Here is a 21,606-nt window from a genome sequence, read left to right as displayed (position 1 = left end):
AACACACACTATTTACACACAAACATACACACAGATTCCAATTATTTGTGTTACAAGTACACTTACCAATCAGAAATATTGTAGAAACCTTTCTTCTCCTGCTTGTTTTTCACTGCATGAACCTCACAAAAGCAAAGACATTAAAGAAAGCAAAAGCTAAAAAGATCACACCACCACTAACCACTAATTAATCAAAAAAAGCAAGCCACCATCTTTTTCCATAAAGTATACATCACATTAACATATCATGTATATACTTAACACAAGATCCTCTTCATATTCTACTCTCCTCTCATTTCCACCACACTCACACTCACACACATATACATATACATATATTCACTGTTGTTTTCTTAATCTTGGTTCATGTTCATGTTCTAATAATGGCAGAAATTGTGGTGGTGGAGCCTAGCATTGCAAGTACTAGCAATACTAATGCTGCAAATCACAATAACAATAATAATAATGAGACACAGCCGTTTTACACGATAACTTCTGGGCGTGATTATGTTCCTGAGCCATTTGATTCTGAGAAGTTGCCGGTCACTTTGAAATCAGAAATTCAACGGTTTCTTCGTGTCGCCAATCTGATTGATGCGCAAGAGCCTCGTGTTGCTTGTTTATGTAAGTCTTTCATTCGGGTTCTTTTAGCTTCATTTAAGTTGACCAGATTCTTGCATGTTTCTTGATTCCCACAAATGATTCTTGTATGATTACTTGCCCATGATTCTGTTTCTTAAAAAACATCATTCTTTTGAAGTCATTCCACTATGAACATGCTAAAAAATGGATTATATAGTATGATTCTTGTATTTTCAACTGCAATGATGCTTATATGATTCTTGAAAACATATCTCTATATATGAATATTCTAAAATATTTAACTAATTAGCATGATTCTTGTTAAGTTTTTTTTTTTTTTTTTTTTTTTTTTGGGGGGGGGGATCAAATGCAGCCGTGTTGTGTTTTCTTGATCACTGAATGAAAAAATGATGATCTTGATTCTTGAGTCCCAAATTTGTGATTCATGTAACTTTAATGGAGTTCATAATAATTTCTTTATCGGATTCTTGGCGCAGGTCGTTTTCATGCTTTTGTTGTTGCACATGATTTGGACCGTAATTCGAGTGGGCGTGGAGTACGACAATTCAAGACTGCGCTTCTGCAACGACTTGAACAGGTGAATCTCAAACCCGAATAAAAACAATATGTCTCATAGTGAATACACAAAAAGATTGCATATTTCATCAAAAGTTGTTAACTTTCTTGGATTTTAAGTTTCTAACCATCTTTCGACACTTGAGGATGATAGGATGAAGAGGTTACTTACAGAAAAAGGAAGGAAAAAAGTGATGTACGTGAAGTCAGGCGTGTGTACCGTAAATACAAAGATTTTATTATCAAACATGGTGGACAAACTAGTTTGGAGAACCGGGATGCTTTGAGTAAAGCCCGTCTGATTGCTGATGTGTTGTATGAAGTGGCGAATACACTTAGTAAGGCTGCGGGTACACAGGTTTGTTTTTGTTTTATGTTGTCTAAATGAGTAAATTCTAGTAGAAGTTTTATATATATTCAATAACTACATTAATGATTTGGATTATCTTGCTTGAAAGGTGCACGCTGATAATGATGTTAAAAGATCTGAATTCTATAATTATAACATTCTTCCGCTTGATCAAGGAGGTGTTCATCAACCAATTATGCAACTCCCTGAGGTTTGATGTTAAAATATTCAACTCTTAACTTTGTACATATCATAAACGGGCTGGGTCGGGTTGGGTTGACCACATTTTGCCCAAAAAGAAGTTCATCATCTATTAATAAAATATTTACACATTTGTGCGGCGTTTGACTCGCATATTGAACCTTTTGTAGTTAAATCTATCTAACCATGTGATTAAATGATACAGATTAAAGCTGCATTTGTTGCTATACGTAATGTTGCGGGCATACCTTTCATTGAGGAGTTCACCAATCGTGCGCCTCATTTTGACTTGTTTGACTGGCTCGAGCATTGTTTTCGGTTTCAGGTAGATCACCATTCTGTTTTCATTATATTTTTAAAGTTCATCACTTTCTGAAAATAATAATAATTGTTAGTTAGTTTATATTGGATAGCTAGACAATGCCCATGGGCCTATTATTGGATGTAATTAGGGTTTGCCTCTTGTATATATATGTGTACACACTATTGTAATAATCAATTCAGTCAATAAACATCCTCTTCTTTACATGGTATCAGAGCTACGGCTCTCGATCCAAACCCTAATCTGAAAAACAAGTTCTGGTCCCCTGCACAAACCCTAGCCGCCACCTCCTGTTCTGTCACAGATCTTTTTCCGACACATCCCCAACTATCACCGCCACCACCATTGTCCCCGGACACCCTCGTTTTAGATAACCCGAAAACCCGCCGCCAAACCGACGCCGCACGCGCCCCCACGCGCCACCCTTGTTCCGCCGCTGCCACCCACACGCCGGCGAGTGACGGCGCGTGGCCATTTTTCTGGCCACTGGATTTTTTCCAGACTTCTTGTTTTTTACCTCCGAACCTCCCTGTGTTGTTAATTTTTCGATTCTGACACTTTTGTTTTTCTGCCCCGGCTCGTGTATTCGTTCTTGCTCGGTGTTCAAATCTTCAGCTTCTATGGCCAACAACAAGACTCCAGAAACTCAGATTGCTCCAGGAATCATCAACTACTCTGCTGTCCTACGCATTCCCATCAAGCTTGACTCCAAAAATTGGGGTTCGTGGAGTCTCTTTGTCTAAAAAGGCCTTACTAGTGTGGAAAAAGACGACCATCTCACTAAGCTACCTCCTGATCCGATTACCCGAGAGTGGCGTATTGATGACAGTGGAATACAAATGGCACTATGGAATGCCATGGAACCACAAATTCTCACTATTGCCCAAAACTTTTACACTGTGAAGAAGATGTGGGATCACCTTTCTTCATCCTTTTTGGCTCAAGAGTCTCTATCTCATGCATATTCTGTGGTCCAGGCCTATGGCAGAGCCGAACAAGGCGATTCTACATTCACCGATTACTTTACACGATTTTCTAAACTCCGGGATGAGCTTCGTGCTGCATATCCACCCACTACTGATTTACAGGTCCAGGAGGAGCGAAACACCAAGATGGATGTCGTGACCTTCATTGCCGGTTTATCACCCAAGTATTCGAGCGCTCGGCACTTACTGTTGAGTAACCCTTCGGCTACATCCTCTGTTGAATCAACTTATCATCTGCTATGGGAGATGTATGGTCACGATGCAACTCCTACAGACACATCAGTTATGTATACCTTTACTGGTAAAGGTGTTGGTCGAGGCTCTCATACGACCCACAAAAAGGGTATTGGACGAGGTAATGGTCTTGTCTGTCACTATTGCAAGGAACCTGGTCACACTAAATGGGATTGCCCAAATCGTCCCCCGGGAAGCCAGCCACCTCTTGGTCCCAAAACTCGCATGGCTGCCACCGGTGGGCTTCAGATCCGGTCACTACTCCGGCTTACACGTTTAGTGAAGAAGACTATTGTTGACTGCAGCATCTTCTCAACTCTCAGACACCCGCCCCCACTCCACTAGCAAATACGGCCAATTCAGGTACATTTCCTAGTCTCACTTTATCTTGGGTTATTGATTCAGGTGCTACTCATCACATGACTGGGAACCCTGATATCCTTTCCAGCCTACACAAAGTTTCCCACCAGCCAGTTCGACTTGCTGATGGATCTACTTGCCCGGTCCTTGGCATTGGATCCGTCACCAATTCGTCAAACCTAAACCTCTCTTCTATTTTGTTTGTTCCTAAATTTCCCGATAGCCTTTGTTCCGTGAGCCAACTTACTAAACAAAATAATTGCTCTGCTAAGTTTTATCCTACTCATTGTATCTTTCAGGAGTTAGGGACGAACCGACTGATTGGCACAGGTTTTGAATCAGGAGGCCTATACCGCTTAACCTTCCCGTCACGTCCTACAGCAAACACTTGCGTTTCCAAAGTCAAAGAGGACCACTGCCGGTTAGGTCATCCCTCTACAGCGGTTATGAGGCAAATGAGACCAGATTTACCACTTTCGTCTTTTAATTTTCATTGTGAGTCGTGTCAGCTTGGTAAACACACCAGGCGTCCCAACCATTAAAGGAAAGGCTCGACGAAGGGAGGGAGATGCGGCGGGGGAAGGAAAAGGCTTTCGGAGATCGAGATTTTCTTTATTTTTCATCGAAAACGAAGAAGGCCGAGGAAGGCCTACGGTGCGTCTTATCTGAAGGGAACACGCTTTTTCGACCGCGGGGTGGTATGATTGTCGGGCCCTCTCCTCGTTCCGCCCGCTGGCCTATTGGGATAGCAGCCTTCGGGCTTTGCCTGTCCTTTCTAATCAAGAATTATGGCTCGGCCCGGGAAAGCGCTGGCAACAACAGAAAGGAAGGGGTCCATGTAGCTGCTGCGCCCGCCCCCCTCTTAGTCAATGGGGCAGCAGGTTCGGCATCTACTACAAAAGAGAGAATCCACTTCAGATAACCACGCCTCTGCTAGGCAGCGTGTGGAATGGCCGAGAGCGGACTTTATTGGATATATAATCCAAGTCGAGAGTAGAGTTACGGGAACAGCCGTCTGATGGAAAACGACTTTCACGTTCGGTTCAGAGAGCACTTTTTTCGTTGAGAATTCCTCGTTCCCTCTCGAGAGACCAGCGGCGAATTTAAAACTTGTGGGGCCCTATCTATTCTATCTCTCGAGCCCCGAAGAAAACCCCCCTCCCCTTCGGATTCCATATCTCTTTTGACTCTATATATGTGGGCATCCCCCTAGAGTGTCTAATCGAGTCAGTGGTTGTTTTGAACTTTTGCATTCTGATGTATGGGGTCCTTGCCCTACTAAATCTACATTGGGTTTTGAATATTTTGTTACCTTTATTGATGATTATTCTCGTGCTACTTGGGTTTATTTATTGAAATCTCGTAGTGAGGTGTTTTCCACCTTTCGTGAATTTAATGCTTATGTTCAAAACCAATTTCACACAACAATTAAAACTCTACGATCTGATAATGCAAAAGAATATTTTTCCACCGACTTCACATCATACTTAAACACGGGATTGTTCATGAATCCTCGTGTGCATATACATCCCAACAAAATGGTGTCTCTGAACGCAAAAATCGTCACCTATTAGATGTTGCTCGCACACTCATGTTTCAATCTCATGTTCAACATCGCTTCTCGGGGGACGCCGTTCTCACTGCCACATATCTAATAAATTGCATGCCCACACCCGTTCTTCATGGTAAAACACCATTTTCTATCCTTTTTCCTACAGGCACTTCATTTCCTCTCGCACCTAAAGTTTTTGGTTGTGTGGCCTATGTTCATGATCATTGTCCGAAGGTCACTAAACTTGACCCCCGAGCTATCCGTTGTGTCTTTCTTGGTTACTCCCGAGTTCAAAAGGGGTATCGGTGCTATAGCCCATCCCTTCACCGATACTTTACTAGTGCCGATGTCACCTTTCATGAGTCATGTCCCTACTTTCTCGAGCCTACCACTTCTGTGTCTGACCCTTTCCCCGACCTTGATCTACCCACCTCTATCTCATCCCCACCTTTCCCATGCCCGGTGTACCAGATTCCCCAGTCTTAACTGCTTCTGATCCTGCTCCTACGGGTCCACCGACAGAACCTCCACCTCTACTCTTCACATATAGTCGTCAACGTCGTAATCACTCGTCACAGCCTCCTGATTCCTAACCAGACGATGATTTGTCCTCAGTTCCACCTCCCGCTGCTGAGACCAACCTCCCCCCACCCACTCCCGAACCCACTCCTACCTCCACTACACCATACGATCATCCAGGTGCCCCTTTTCCCGATATACCTATTGCCTTTCGCAAAGAGCCTCGCTGTTGCACCCGTTACCCGATTCAGGATTATGTTGCCTATTCTCATATGTCTCCTGAATCTCATGCCTACACTACTACCCTTGATTCCTACCCGATTCCCAGGAATGTGATGACAGCTCTTGCTCATCCAGGATGGAGGCGGGCTATGGAGGAGGAAATTGGGGCTCTTAGATCCAATCATACATGGGATCTTGAAACGCTTCCTGTAGGGAAGCGTGTTGTTGGTTGTCGTTGGGTATTCACAGTCAAACTGCACCCGGATGGCTCTTTACATCGCTTAAAGGCGCGATTGGTCGCCAAAGGTTATTCTCAGGCATATGGCATTGATTATGATGAAACTTTCTCGCCGGTTGCTAAAAAGCCATCTGTCCGTATTTTCATTGCTCTTGCTGCCATTAATCATTGGACGCTCCACCAGCTTGATGTCAAGAACGCCTTCCTTAATGGGGTTCTTGAGGAGGAGGTGTATATGGAGGTTTATTGTTGAGGAGGAGGCCTCGAAAGTTTGCAGACTACGTCGTTCTCTCTATGGTCTTAAACAGTCTCCCAGGGCATGGTTTGGTCGATTCTCGAGTGTTATGGAATAGTTCGGGATGACTCGTAGTGCATACGATCATTCTGTCTTTTTTAGACACCACAAAGGGAAAAGGATTATTGTAGTTGTTTATGTGGATGACATCATAATCACAGGTGACGATACTACCAGGATCACTGAACTCAAACAGTTCCTTCAGACTCAGTTTCAGGTTAGCGACTTAGGTCGGCTGCGGTACTTCCTCGGCATAGAGGTATCTCGCTCTCCACAAGGAATACTTCTCTCTCATCAGAAGTATGTCCTTGATATGTTGACCGAATGCGGTTTGCTGGGTTGCAAACCAGTTGATACCCCAATGCTTCCTACAAAGAAGCTTCTCCCAAAAGAAGGGGATCCGATGAAGGATCCTGAGCGATACAGACGGTTGGTTGGTAAACTTAATTATTTAACTGTCACGCAACCGGATATTTCTTTTTCTGTCAGTGTTCTGAGCCAATTCATGGCTAAACCATGCGCCAGTCACTGGGATGCTGCTCTTCGTGTCTTAAGATATCTCAAGGCCACACCAAGCCTTGGCATCCTATATTCTGATCAGGGTCATTGTCGAGTAAGAGCTTTCATAGAAGAGGGAGATGGTCGGATATCAGGTTTCTCAGACGCATACTGGGCAGGTTGTCCGATTTCACGACGATCTACTACTGGGTATTGTGTGTTTGTCGGAGGAAATCTTGTGTCATGGAAAAGTAAGAAACAACACACAGTTTCTAGATCGAGCGCTGAATCAGAATATAGAGCTATGGCAGATGTAACATCGGAGATGACATGGATTCGTCGTCTTCTCATAGAACTTGGAGTTGTTTCTAAAGACTTGATGCGGCTATACTGTGATAATCAATCGACCATTTATATAGCCAAGAATCAAGTTTTTCATGAAAGGACGAAACACATTGAGGTTGACTGCCATCTTATTAGAGACCGGGTAGTAGGCACACAAAAAGATCCTCCATCCATTCAACCGATTCATATTAAGACAAACTTTCAGCTTGCGGATATTCTCACTAAGCCTCTTCGGAAACCTCAAATAGATTTTATTTGTAACAAGTTGGGCATGATTAACATATATGCTCCAACTTGAGGAGGAGTGTTGGTTAGTTTATATTGGATAGCTAGACAAAGCCCATGGGCCTATTATTGGATGTAATTAGGGTTTGCCTCTTGTATATATATGTGTACACACTATTGTAATAATTAATTCAGTCAATAAACATCCTCTTCTTTACAATAATAATAATAATAATAATAATAATAATTTCAGAAAGGAAATGTTGCTAACCAGAGGGAGCATTTGATTCTACTTATTGCAAATGTCCATATTAGAAGGAGTAATAAATCAGCAAATACATCCAAGGTGCACAAAAGTTATAAACTTAATTAACTTGTTTTATTTTACTAGATGCATTTGCTAACTTTTTGAAATCACAGTTAGCAGACGGCGCTTTAGATGATCTGATGAAGAAATTCTTCAAGAATTATGCAGAATGGTGCAAGTTTTTAGAGAAGAAAACCAGCATAAAGTTAGAGAGATTCTACTTATTAATATTTTTTTTTAATATTATAATATTCATCTAATAATAGTTATTGTTTGCTAATTAACGCAGGCTGCCATTCTCAGAACCAGAAGCACAACAATATAAAATCTTGTATATAGGACTCTATCTACTTATATGGGGCGAGGCTGCTAATTTACGGTTCATGCCAGAATGTCTTGCTTATATTTTTCATCATGTAGGTTTCACACTCATTACTGTCAAGTGGAAGTGGCAATTTCGTTTACTTATAAACGGGCTCATGATTTGGGTTGTATTTTATCTCAAACGGGCCAAATAAAAAAGTTTAGTTAACAGGGGAATAGGTTGAAAGTCACCTAAAGCCCATTTCTAACACCAATAAAATTAGCTAAAAATGTTACGGGTTGGATATAGGGGTGTAAACGAGCCAAGCGAAGCCCGAGCTTGGATCGTTTCAAGCTCTATTTCGTAAGCTCAAGCTCAAATCATGAGTAGTTTTTCAACCTCAAGCTTGTCTCGTTTATATTTATTAATTAATTCATATACGGGTTCATAATTATATATATATATATATATATATATATATCTATATATATATATATATTAATTATAAGTTTTTGTATAATAACAAAATTTATATTGTTTAGTTATTTTTATAATAATGCTATAAAAATATTAATTATAAAAATAGATACTCGGTATATTAGATAATATTTATATAAACAACTATTAAGACTTTTTTAGGCTCGCAGGCAACTCAAGCTCGATAAGTGAAGCTCAGGCTCGGGATTGCTTATCAAGCACGTAATAAACATATAAATGATTGCATTTTTATTTTCGTAGATGGCACATGACATGCATAGCATGCTGATGGGAGCAACCATTCTATCTGCTGGTGAAAATTTCATGCCTGCATATGGTGGAGATCCGGAGGCTTTTCTTAACGATGTTGTCACTCCAATATATGAAGTTATTCAAAAGGTATTCAACCTAAAACAATTCGTTATGTTTTACTTTCTGTGTTTCTTTTGGTTGTCTAGTTTCTAATTTTGTTTATCAAATTACTGAAGGAAGCTTCAAAAAACCAAAATGGGATGACTGATTATTCAAAGTGGAGAAACTACGATGATTTGAACGAGTTCTTCTGGTATTTTTTTGTGTTTTTTATTTAAAAAGTATGATTGTTATTGTATTGTTTATATATTAAGGTAAAGATTGGTTGTTTTGTATCATCAGGTCTCTAGATTGTTTCCAACTAGGCTGGCCTATGGATAAAGAGCATGACTTCTTTTATGTGCAGCCTCCTGATGATACCAAAAGCAAAACTAAAAAAAGCTCGGATAAACGTAAGACAGAAAAAAGAAAAGATAATAATGATGAGGAAGAGCAGGTAAAGCTATTACTTTAGTGTTATAATGGGTCGATTTGGGTTGTTTTTATCTCAAACGAGTCAAACTAATAAGATTTGATAAAAATGTTACGGCAGATTGGTCAAATAGGTCAAACGGGCACGAACTTTGACCAAGACTTCGATTATATTTGTAATGATATTTTTTTTAATAATTATAATTCACGCATTAGTTGTTTATTTATTAAAAATAAGGCAAATGTGTTGGGGTTAAAGCCAACCGGGCCCGGATTGTTTTGACCAATACCAAAATATGCTTGTTTCAAACCGAACCTGTTTCTGTTTTGAACCGTTACGCAATGATTGTGTTTTTGTTAGCTCAATGATGAGGATGAGTCTAAGGTAGAAGAGAAAAAAGAGAAAACATGGTTAGGAAAAACAAACTTTGTAGAATTCCGCTCGTTCTGGCACGTTTTCAGAAGCTTCGATAGAATGTGGGCCTTTCTTGTTCTATCTCTCCAGGTGCAATCAATGCTTCCAAAACGCGTTACCATCGGTTAAAAAGTTACTTTCTTTTCAACACTACATTTCTTTTTCAGGCAATGATTATTATGGCGTGTCATGATCTCGACTCGCCCTTACAAATGTTTGATACGCCCATACTCGAAGATATTATGAGCATCTTCATCACATCAGCAGTTCTTAAACTAGTTCAAGGTCTTGTGCTACTTTAACTTTGGTACACTCCCATAAAGATACGATAAAGTTTGCACCTTTTTGGTATTCGGTATGCAAGATTGTGACCGTATTTAGTTTTCTCATACCCTTATTAAATATTCTTGCAGCCGTTCTTGATATTGTATTCACAATGAAGGCTAGACCAACAATGGACCACACTAGAACCCGAAAGCATACGTTTAAGGTGGTCTTCGCAGGAATGTGGACTATCATGTTACCTATATTTTATGCCAAAACTAGAAGGAAGTACACTTGTTATTCAACAAATTACGGAAGCTGGTTTGGCGAGTGGTGTTATTCATCTTACATGCTTGTGGTTGCGTTTTACTTGATGTCTAACGCGGTGAATATGATCCTCTTTTCGGTTCCTGCCATTGGAAGATACATTGAGACCTCAAATTCCAGGATATCTTTGACTTTATCTTGGTGGACTCAGGTAATATCGACTGAAAACGTGTTAACTTAACTATCGAATCTTCTAGATTGGAATATGTTCTAACTTCTTCATGGCTTTTTATTCTTTAGCCTAGATTATACGTGGGACGCGGAATGCAAGAATCTCAATACTCCCTTTTGAAGTACATTCCAAACTCTTACAATCTTATATAATATTTTCTTTCGGAATATGTGATCTGATTATGCGTTTACGGTTATGTTTTCAGGTACAGTTTATTCTGGGTGTTATTGTTGTTAAGCAAATTGATATTTAGCTACACCTTTGAGGTGAGTATAGGTTGGTACTTTGATCCAAATTTTAAGTACACAGATGATTTTTAATGTTCTAACTATGAATGTCACGATTAGATAACACCGCTCATAACACCAACAAGAGAAATTATGCGAATTGGGATTACAAAGTATGACTGGCATGAACTTTTCCCAAGAGGTATACTTCTTTATGCTCTATCATAGATTGAATGATAATATGATATACGATATTATTCGTTTATCTCACAACAAATTAATCCAAATCAGTAAAGAATAACGCTGGTGCGATTGCTGCCGTTTGGGCTCCAGTCATAATGGTGAGTTTCTTTAAGAATATCATCAAGCCCATCACTTATGGCATGCTTTAGTACAATGTTTTAACATGATGTATGTCGTGTTAGGTATATTTCATGGACACCCAGATTTGGTATTCGGTTTTCTGTGCTATCTTTGGAGGACTATATGGAATCTTGCATCATCTTGGAGAGGTAAAGTATAAATCTTGATGGATGACTATATTTCATGTTTTTGAAACGATCCAACACGCTTTTCGTGTCTAGATTCGCACACTAGGTATGATGAGAAGTAGATTTCAAGATCTACCTTTGGCCTTCATGAATTCTCTTATCCCACATCCTACAAAAACTGATAAACATTTAAACAGGAAATCTTTCTTGAAAGAGATGTTTCAAAAGGTAAAATGTTAGATTAAATCTTTCTATAGCTCATTATTCTAGTGCTTCATGCGCATATGTAACTCGCTCTTTCTAGGTGTCTGAGAGGCAAATGAGGAACGGTCTTGTTAAGTTTATTGTCGTGTGGAATGAAATTATCAAAAGCTTCCGCGACGAGGATCTCATAAGTAATAGGTAATTACATTTACTATAAATTATCAAGAACTAGCATGCATATTAAGAAACAAATGCGTGTTTTCATGTATGAGCAGAGAGGTTGAATTGATGAAGATACCGTTATCATCTGAATTACTTTCTGGCCTCGTTCGATGGCCTGTTTTCCTCCTAGCACATCAGGTACTTTTCGCATTATCCGTTTTCAATATCCGTTCACAAAATCCTCACTTAAAAGTTAAAACTCACTATTCATCTTTCTATTTATAGTTGCCATTGGCCTTAAGTATTGCAAAGGACTTTGTGGGTGAAGATGCAAGTCTTTCCAAAAGAATCAGAACAGATGCTTACATGTACATCACTGTACAAGAGTGTTACGATTCACTGAAATACGTTTTCGGTATACTAGTTGTCGGGGATCTTGAGAGAAGGTACCATTAATGGAGTCTTTAGTTCTTGACTTTTATGGCGTCTTAAAGTTGCATTATTTTTCAGAGTCATATTCGGGATAGTAGATGAGATTGAAGAAAGCATTAGGAGATCAACCTTTGTTAAAGATTTTAATCTAAGTGAGCTTCTCGCTCTGCATACTAAATGCATCGAATTGGTTGAACTGTTGGTAAATCTTGACCCCTATAACTCGTATTTCTTGTTCTTCGGGTGCATGTTTGTAAGTGTATGTCATCTTTAGGTCAAAGGCAATGAGAAACATTATACTAAACTTGTCAAAGTTCTGCAAGATATTCTTGAAATCGTCACAGTCGATATGATGAAAAACGGATCCAGGTTCGCATAATCTTTTTGGTTTATTATTGTTTTGTAAGCATAAACATCACACGCTCCCATTCGACTATCATTTGATTTGAAAATTTGAATACAGAACAATGGAGTCTATTAACGGTTACCTACAAACTGAAGGAAAGACATATTTTGATGATATTGAACCCGACCCACAACTATTTGCATCAAGGCATTCTATCCATTTCCCATTGCCAGATAGCGATTCTATTAACGAGAAGGTTTAAAGTCTTTAGACAACATATAACACACTAGATGTTTTCTAGAAATAAAAACTTATTAATATGAACCGGGATTGTGTAGATCAAGCGCTTCCTTTTGCTGCTTACGGTCAAAGATACAGCAATGGACATACCTTCAAACCTTGATGCACGAAGGCGTATATCATTTTTTGCAACTTCCCTATTCATGGATATACCTCGAGCGCCCAAAGTGCGCAACATGCTATCTTTCAGGTTTGCATTCTTCATAGATTCACTATAAGCATCTTGACTAGATATTATACAAAATGGTCATAGAAAGTATTGCTTTGATCTACTAGTAAGATAATAAGACATTTAAGTTTTTGACAAGCTATGATCATTTAAGAAATCAACCAAAAAAGTGAAAAAAGTTTACACGGATGGTCCCGGTGGTAATATAGGACCCAGGAGATCACGATTCAACCAATAATCAAGAACATAACAAAGAACAACAACAACAACAAGGGATGAAACCTGAAACATTAACTTTATTGATCGAACAAGACACCATCTTTATTATATGATTAACGTTGTTACAAGAAACTTACATCGAATATCTATTTATAGGCATCATCATGGCGGTTAACTAACCATCTCTGACAGTTATAACTACCACGGCGGTTATATAACTACCTAGTAGTTATATAACTACCTAGTAGTTATATAACTAACTTTATAACCGCTAATAACCGCCTATTATTTGCATCAAGACCCCCTAACTTAAAATTTTTGCATAAAGCGCCCTAAACTATACTTTGTACTAATTACAAAATTGCCCCGCAACATTTTATCAAACTTGATCACACAATTAAGGCCAACAGGTAAAGCCAAATTACGGTCTTGGTCCCAAGGTTTTAGAATTACGGGTTTAGTGCCCACTATTTGCCAGCTCGTAACACTTTTGGTCCTTGACACTGACACTCGTTAATTTATGTTATGATTATAGTGTTTTGACTCCACATCTAAGGGAAGAAGTTAAATTCTCTACAAATGAGCTTAATGCAAGCGAAGATAATGTTTCCATCGGCTTTTACATGGAGAAAATATATCCAGGTACGCGTAGTTGAAGATCTTTGTAAATTGTAACTATCTCACCTTTCTTTTTCATATATATATTTTTTATCTTTTTTTTTTCTAGATGCCTTGGAAAACTTCTTGGAAAGAATGGGTGTTGCAAACCTAGAGGATCTAAATGATAATGGCAAGGAGGAGCTTCGAGATTGGGCTTCTTTTCGTGGACAGACTCTAAGCAGGACCGGTGAGTTGCAAGAAGCACAAACACTTTATCATCCATTTTTACAAAGGAAATAATATAACACTTTACACATGCCAAATATACATTCCAAGTATTAAGATATTGATAACCCAACGGGTCGAAAATGAGACGCATAAAAGAAACCGTTATATGTATGTTAGCTTGAATATCTAATTTTGTTTACAGTCCGTGGGATGATGTACTACCAGAAAGCCTTAAAACTGCAAGCTTTTCTTGATATGGCTGAAGATGATGGTTAGTTATATTCTATATTAAACACTAAAGTGTACCTATCAAACACATACTTTTTTGTTTATTCATTTCATTGCCATTATCAGATATTTTTCAAGGTTATGATGCGATCGAGAGGGGGAACGATACATTGTCCGCTCAGCTTGATGCTCTAGCTGACTTGAAATTCACTCATGTCGTCTCTTGTCAGATGTATGGGTCCCAAAAAAACGTCTGGCGACCCTCAAGCACGAGAGATCCTGGATCTTATGATAAGATATCCTTCATTACGCGTGGCTTACGTTGAAGAAATGGATGAAACAATCGACAGTAGAAACGGCATTACTTATTTTTCTGTGTTAGTCAAAGCAGTTAACGGTTTCGACCAGGTATAAGAGTTTAGAAAAGTTATACCCCCCCCCCCCCCCAAAAAAAAAAATCTATACACCAGCATATATGTCAATATGTCTATAATAACCCGGAATGCTTCTAAGATAGTAATAGCCTAATAACTCTAAAATTTTAGAAATTGTATACGAATACTTATATTTGAGTTTTGATATTTTTTTTATGTTTCAATTAGAATCTATTACGAGGAAACAATTAATAATTTAAATAAAGTACGTCACATAGAAACATGAATATAATCAAATATTCTATCGGCACGTGTTTTATTCCACACCAAGATAGTTTGAATGCCTTGACTTAATCTTTTCCTATTAATAAGTCTAAATTGTGTCAACAAACTAGTCTAAAAAAAATCTGGATGACGAAACCTTTAATTCAAATTTCTAATCGGCAATATATATTCCTATAAAAACTCTCCTTGCTCATAATAACCGCACAACCTCCATCCATTGATGCGCTAGCAAGAAACCATCGCCTGATCACTACCACCAACGCCCGCTGCAAGTCAGACACCAACGCCGTTTTCGTTAGTTTGCATTTAGTTTCGGCGGCATAAGCCGTGCACTGCCACTCGTTTCTGGTTCCCTCAAGCACCTACCACCGTTCTCCCTCCACGAGTAAGTCACCATCCGCATCACGTACCACCACCGTTCAAGTTCCGCCTTCGATTTGTTTTGTTGAGAGAAACCGATTTAGTAGCTGTCACGTTTACGTACATCACCGACTTGTTTGACAGCTAAGGTAACCGTCCGCTCCTTTTCCTCTGGCATGTACGCCTAATTTAGTTGTTCGGATGTGGGCGTATGATCGTTGATTTGTTCCAGCTATAGAAAAAAAATTGTTTAAATAGAAACTATACTTATTGATAACCCATGCATGTTATTAAAGAAAAGAGGAAAAGGGTTCACGTGTGTTGCTTGCTAACTGACTATTTTCAGATTAAAATTTAATAGGTTGTAGTGTTCACGTGCATGTTAATGTATATAGGCTAAAGTTAACAGAAGCACCATAATGATATATATGGCAGCCTGTACGTATGACTTTAAATCAAAATTTGAAACTTGGATGTTTTATGAATAAATTAAACATGAAAGTCTTTGTGATTATAAGTAAATGAATAAATAATATTTCGAATCCAGTTACTTTATTCCTTTATAATGAGGTAGAGAATTAAAGTTCAATATTTACTTATTGGTACTTGTTATTTTTTTTTTGAAAGCTTTAATAATCTTATATAAACCACCGAAATAAGCATATGACCAAAAACGTTTTATGGATTCTTAAAAGAGTCATCCCAGGAAAAAAAAAAATTAACGAATCATGCATCGTAATTTATGTTCGTATATCTAAATTAAAATGTAAATAAACCATAGGTTCTCATACAACTGGCGGACAACATTGACTTTACTTTGGTTTTCACTTTTGTTTAAGGTACGGATTCTGTTTCTTGTTACTTCATAGTACGGTTTCTGTTTTTGTTACTCTTAGTATTATATATACATTCCGTTACTTCGTAGTACGGAATCTGTTATCGTTTACTCTTAGTATTATATATACATTCCGTTACTTCGTAGTACGGAATCTGTTATCGTTTACTCCTAGTATTATATATACATTCCGTTACTTCGTAGTACGGAATCTGGTATCGTTTACTCTTAGTATTATATATACATTCCGTTACTTCGTAGTACGTATTCTGTTTTTCTTCACTCATAGTATTGGTTCTAGTCCATTTTATATTCGATGTCCGTCACTTCGTAGTGCGGATTTTTGTTATCTAGTTCGGTTTATTCGTATGATATGGTTATATTAATTTTATAGCAAGCAATAGGTTATATATATTTTGAATTCATTATTGCATGTTCCTGTTTAAATATCTTTTAGTTATACGACTTTAGTTCAGTACTCTGTTACCCAAGCAAATTCTGACTTGTCGTTGGGGCGTCAACGACATGGCACTTATCGTGACAGTGCGTAATCAAAGTTCACGGCGTCTCTGAAAGTACTCATGTAGTACCTTGGCCACTTAGAGGCGTATAGATCGATCTTAGCTCCGACTCCTGACTCCTGACTTCTGTTTGAGATGGAACAATGTGTGCACGCCACCCCACACCGTCTCCTTGGTGCATGGACTAGCTAGCTGTGTACCCCTCTGTTTAGGCTCTGGGTGCTTCCGTATTACACGACCTATTTATTTTAACATCATCGTCGTGTATTTTAGTAATTATATTTTGTTTCGCTATATTTCTGGTCCGTTTTGATATGTGTATACGCATTTGGTTAAATTTGAGTATATTCAGATTACGTCCCGATCGTGTATCGGATTATGTTTCGCATCTAATTCTAGTTCGGTCTAAAACATGGTTTTATATTCGCAATAGTTTCAGTTTTATTTCAGTATGAGTTTTGTCTTATGTATGCCTTTACCTGTACTATTGTTCTCTTCGTTACTGGGCAATTTTTGGCTCAGCCGTATTTTCTTGTTTGTGTCTGTCTTATTTGCTAACAGGTAATTCGGGAAATCGGGGAGATCAGTGATGAGAGTAAAATGAAGCTCAAGAATAAGGACTTGATTTAATTTTCTTTAAGCATTTAATAAATTTGACTTAGAATTTCTTTCAGTGTTTTTAACTCTTTTGGTTGCCATGGGATTCTTTTCATTTCATTTAAATGGTTTTTGTTTGGTCTATGATATCTGTAATAGTGACACGTCAGCCTGCTCCGGGTTGGGGTGTTACAATGTCATATCATATGAGTCGAATGATGTCAAATCAAGTATGCACGCCAGAGCCTTTCACATCATCATACAGGCTGTTTGATAGCGCAAAAAATGGTCACATGGGCAGTATGACTAATTTCTCAGTTGTCATATTAGTCATTCTTGGGCCAAGTCATACATATAATACATGCCATGTGATTTGGCGAATACCACCTCATACGACCCGCATGAACATTTTTTGCATGCCATGTGCCCCGTATGAAACGCCAGTAGTGTGTGGATAGTGTGTCAGCGGTGTTTATTTAGCCAACCCGAAAAATAATGTTGCATGATCGTTGTTTGTCTTTTCAGGAGATATATCGAGTGAAGCTTCCAGGGCCACCTAATATTGGAGAAGGGAAACCCGAGAATCAAAATCATGCCATAATATTTACTCGCGGTGAAACCCTACAAGCAATTGATATGAATCAGGTATGCTGATATTTTTCAATCTAGATCATTTTGACTTTCATAAAAGTCAACTCGTAACACATGTCTACAGGATAACTATCTAGAAGAAGCAATCAAAATGAGAAATCTCCTACAAGAATTCCTTCCACGACTCGGGAAAAAACCTAAAATACTTGGTTTAAGAGAACACATATTCACCGGAAGGTTTGTTAGACTTTCATTGAAGTCAAACATTGACTTTTCATTCTTAAAGTCTTGTATATTTGGTCTTTAATCTTTATTCTTTGCAGTGTTTCTTCTTTAGCATGGTTCATGTCATACCAGGAGACTAGTTTTGTCACAATTGGTCAACGACTTCTAGCCAATCCGCTCAGGTGTCACCTTTTTGTAACCATATACTCATTTTAACACTTGCCGGTCACATTTTGAAACTTTCTAAACCATATGTGACTTCTTCATTAAACAGGATTAGATTCCATTATGGGCATCCAGATGTTTTTGACAGAATCTTTCACCTAACAAGAGGTGGCATAAGCAAAGCTTCGAAGACTATAAACTTAAGTGAAGACATTTTTGCAGGTTTTCGCTTATGTTCAAAACTTTATTATTACTTCATCAACTTTGAATCATTTTGTTGACTGTTTATATTGTTGTAGGATATAATACTACATTGCGAAGAGGACATATTACATATCAAGAGTATATACAAGTTGGTAAAGGTCGCGATGTAAGCCTAAATCAGATCTCAAAGTTCGAAGCAAAGGTAGCAAACGGGAACAGTGAACAGATTCTTAGCCGTGATATTTACAGGCTTGGTCGCCGGTTTGACTTTTTCCGCATGCTTTCGTGTTACTTCACAACAGTCGGGTTTTACTTCAGCAGCCTGGTAAGTTGTTGTAAACGGGTCGGTTAAGGTTTTGCTTTTATCTCAAACGGGTCAAACTAAAAAATAATTGAAAAACGAATCAGATTGTTAGTCAAAAGTTGTCATAATACAACTTCCTAAGTCACTTTTTAGAAAAAGATAATTATTGTAAATTATGTTGCTTATATCATAAATAAACACAAAGTGTTGTTAGTCAACCTTAACGGGTCATCTTCGTATCGAAAATTATCTGTTTCAACCCAAACCTGTTTTGACCCGTCAGTCACCCGTCCAACCATTTGCAAGAAAATATGCTTAAAGGTTTCATCTTTTTCAAATCTTGCAAGAAAATATGCTTTCTTGTAACTTCACAACAGTCAGTTTCTACTTCAGAAAACTGGTAAGTTGTTACTTGGAAACGGTCGGTTAAGTTGTGCTTTAATTTCAAACAGGCCAAACTAAAAAAATATATTTTTTAAAAATTAATCAAATGGATTTTCAAATGTTGACAATTGCTAGTCATCCCTAATGGGTCAACTTCGTATGGGAAATTATTTCTTTCAACCCATACCTGTTTTGACCCATCAATCAACCTACTTGATGATTTTGTTTTTGCAAGAATATAAGCTTAAATATTTCATCTTTTTGAAATCTTGCAGATATCAGTGATGGGAATTTATGTCTTCTTATACGGGCAGCTTTACCTTGTGCTAAGTGGTTTAGAAAAGGCATTACTTCTTGAGGCTAAAGTGCACAACATACGGTCTTTAGAGACAGCATTAGCCTCACAATCATTTATTCAGCTCGGGTTATTAACCGGGCTACCAATGGTAATGGAGATAGCACTCGAAAAAGGCTTACTCAACGCCCTTAAAGATTTTGTTCTCATGCAGCTACAGTTGGCCGCAGTTTTCTTCACATTTTCACTCGGTACAAAAACACATTATTTCGGTCGAACCATCCTTCACGGTGGAGCCAAGTACCGACCCACGGGCCGAAAAGTTGTGGTCTTTCACGCGAGTTTTACTGAAAACTATAGGTTATACTCAAGAAGTCATTTCATGAAAGGTTTTGAGCTGCTTTTACTTCTAATAGTTCATGATATTATCAGACGAGCATATAAAAACCACATGACATATGTTTTGATCACGTATGCCATTTGGTTCTTATCGTTAACATGGTTGTTTGCTCCGTTTTTGTTTAATCCTTCGGGTTTTGATTGGGGGAAGATAGTGGATGACTGGAAAGATTGGAACAAGTGGATTAAACAACAAGGGGGGATTGGGATTCAGCAAGACAAGAGTTGGCAGTCTTGGTGGTATGATGAACAAGAACATTTAAGGCATTCGGGTTGGGGGTCTCGGGCCATTGAGATACTTCTTTCTTTGCGGTTTTTTATCTACCAATATGGTCTTGTTTATCATCTTGATATCGCTGGCACGAATAAAACTGTTGCAGTTTATATCCTCTCTTGGGTTGTTATTGTCATGATTTTCCTTTTAATCAAGGTAAACTTGTGTTCTTAAATATATTTATATGCTTATTCTAAAGAGGCGGTTAAAAGGACGGGTCAAACAAGTTGGGTAACGGCTTAACGGGCCACAATGTTCGGGTCAGGTTGGCATGATCTGAAACACCTTTTGTCTAATTTTTTTTATATAAATAATGATATTATATGTGATTACAAGAAGTTAATACTATTTCAATAATAATATTTTTTTTAAAAGAATGATTTAGGAGGTTTTATGCATTAAAAGTTTGCTTTGGCAACTTTGGCCAGTATAGAACACATGTTGCTAATTAAAAAAAACAAAAAACAATATAAAAATATCAAATATGATAAAAATAAGTGATACTATTTTAAAAATAGTGAATTTTTGTTATAAATTAAACATAAATTAGGATGTTATATGTGTTAAAATATGCTTTGGGCAACTTTGACCCGTTTGACGTGTTTTTATAGCTATTATTTTTAATTTAAATTTAGGAGGTTTTATGCATTAAAATATGCTTTGGGCAACTTTGACCCGTTTGACATGTTTTTATAGCTATTATATTATCACCCGTATAAGACAACCCTATGCGGTTTGATGCAGGTTGTAAGTGTGGGCAGGCGCTATCTCAGTGATAACCACCAGCTTTCCTTCGGCTATTTAAAGCCTCTCTTTTCCTTGCTGTCATAGCAACCATAATCACTCTTTCATACATCTGTCAATTATCTGTAACCGATTTGATCGTCTGCTGTCTTGCGTTTCTACCCACCGGCTGGGGCCTTATACTTGTAAGTTGTCACGAGTCGGTTCTCATGACCGAACTTACCATCTTGTTCAGTTGATTTCTTGAACCTCAAGTAACTAGCTTTCTTGATTTCTTGAACCTAAAGCAACTAGCTTTCTTGATTTCTTGAACCTAAAGTAACTAGTTCCTAGCTTTCTTTATTTCTTGTATCTCAAGTAATTAACTTTCTTGATTTCTTGAATCTCAAGCAACTATCTTTCTTGATTTCCAGGTTGCGCAAGCATTCAGGCCGTGGATTCAAGGCACGGTCCTCTGGAAGTTCACACGGCTTTTTGCTCAAGCTTATGACTATGGAATGGGCGTCATTCTTTTCACACCGATTGCTTGTTTGGCATGGCTTCCAATCATTTCAGCTTTTCAGACACGGTTTCTATTCAACCGAGCTTACAGTAGGAGACTGCAGATTCAACCGATTCTCAAAGCCATAAAGAAACATATATAGATTCTTACTGCATTCAAGATTCCATGTACATGATATACATATTTCATATAACATATCACATCATAATGTAGTGCACATAACAGCCATTCTTTGTGGTTTAAGTCATAAGTATATTAACAAAATCCTTGTATTTGCATATATCAGTTCACTGTTCCACACAAGTTCACCTATTTGCAAGATATACATGCTATACACAACTATCATGCGATTACACACGGATTACAAAAAAACTTTCATCCACAGCTA

At 38.1% G+C, this 21,606-nt stretch overlaps 1 protein-coding gene across 1 annotated transcript; it reads left to right on the top strand.

Annotated features, from left to right (window-relative positions):
* The first annotated feature begins 383 nt into the window (after window positions 1-383).
* On the top strand, window positions 384-21,436 carry LOC143562523 (putative callose synthase 8). Its single transcript, XM_077050300.1, is given in 41 exon segments — window positions 384-624; window positions 1,080-1,180; window positions 1,313-1,516; window positions 1,617-1,718; window positions 1,914-2,033; window positions 7,758-7,850; window positions 7,925-8,016; window positions 8,101-8,227; window positions 8,854-8,991; window positions 9,081-9,157; window positions 9,247-9,400; window positions 9,737-9,880; window positions 9,958-10,075; window positions 10,204-10,532; window positions 10,622-10,674; window positions 10,759-10,819; window positions 10,901-10,982; window positions 11,072-11,121; window positions 11,206-11,292; window positions 11,365-11,499; window positions 11,576-11,673; window positions 11,751-11,835; window positions 11,923-12,083; window positions 12,148-12,271; window positions 12,344-12,438; window positions 12,533-12,671; window positions 12,754-12,905; window positions 13,639-13,745; window positions 13,831-13,950; window positions 14,134-14,202; window positions 14,286-14,404; window positions 14,406-14,567; window positions 17,657-17,776; window positions 17,847-17,959; window positions 18,046-18,129; window positions 18,222-18,334; window positions 18,412-18,641; window positions 19,280-20,128; window positions 20,717-20,765; window positions 20,768-20,901; window positions 21,130-21,436. Coding segments are annotated over 41 exon segments (5,862 nt in total). The 3' UTR covers window positions 21,361-21,436.
* Window positions 21,437-21,606: the final 170 nt, after the last annotated feature.

Source organism: Bidens hawaiensis, unplaced genomic scaffold, assembly GCF_021521415.1.
Source record: "Bidens hawaiensis isolate Kalapana, Puna unplaced genomic scaffold, B.hawaiensis_p1.1 tig00021030_1, whole genome shotgun sequence".
Taxonomy (NCBI): Eukaryota; Viridiplantae; Streptophyta; class Magnoliopsida; order Asterales; family Asteraceae; genus Bidens; species Bidens hawaiensis.
The sequence above is the reverse complement of the archived record's forward strand: the minus strand, read 5'-3'. Positions and strand labels throughout refer to the sequence as shown.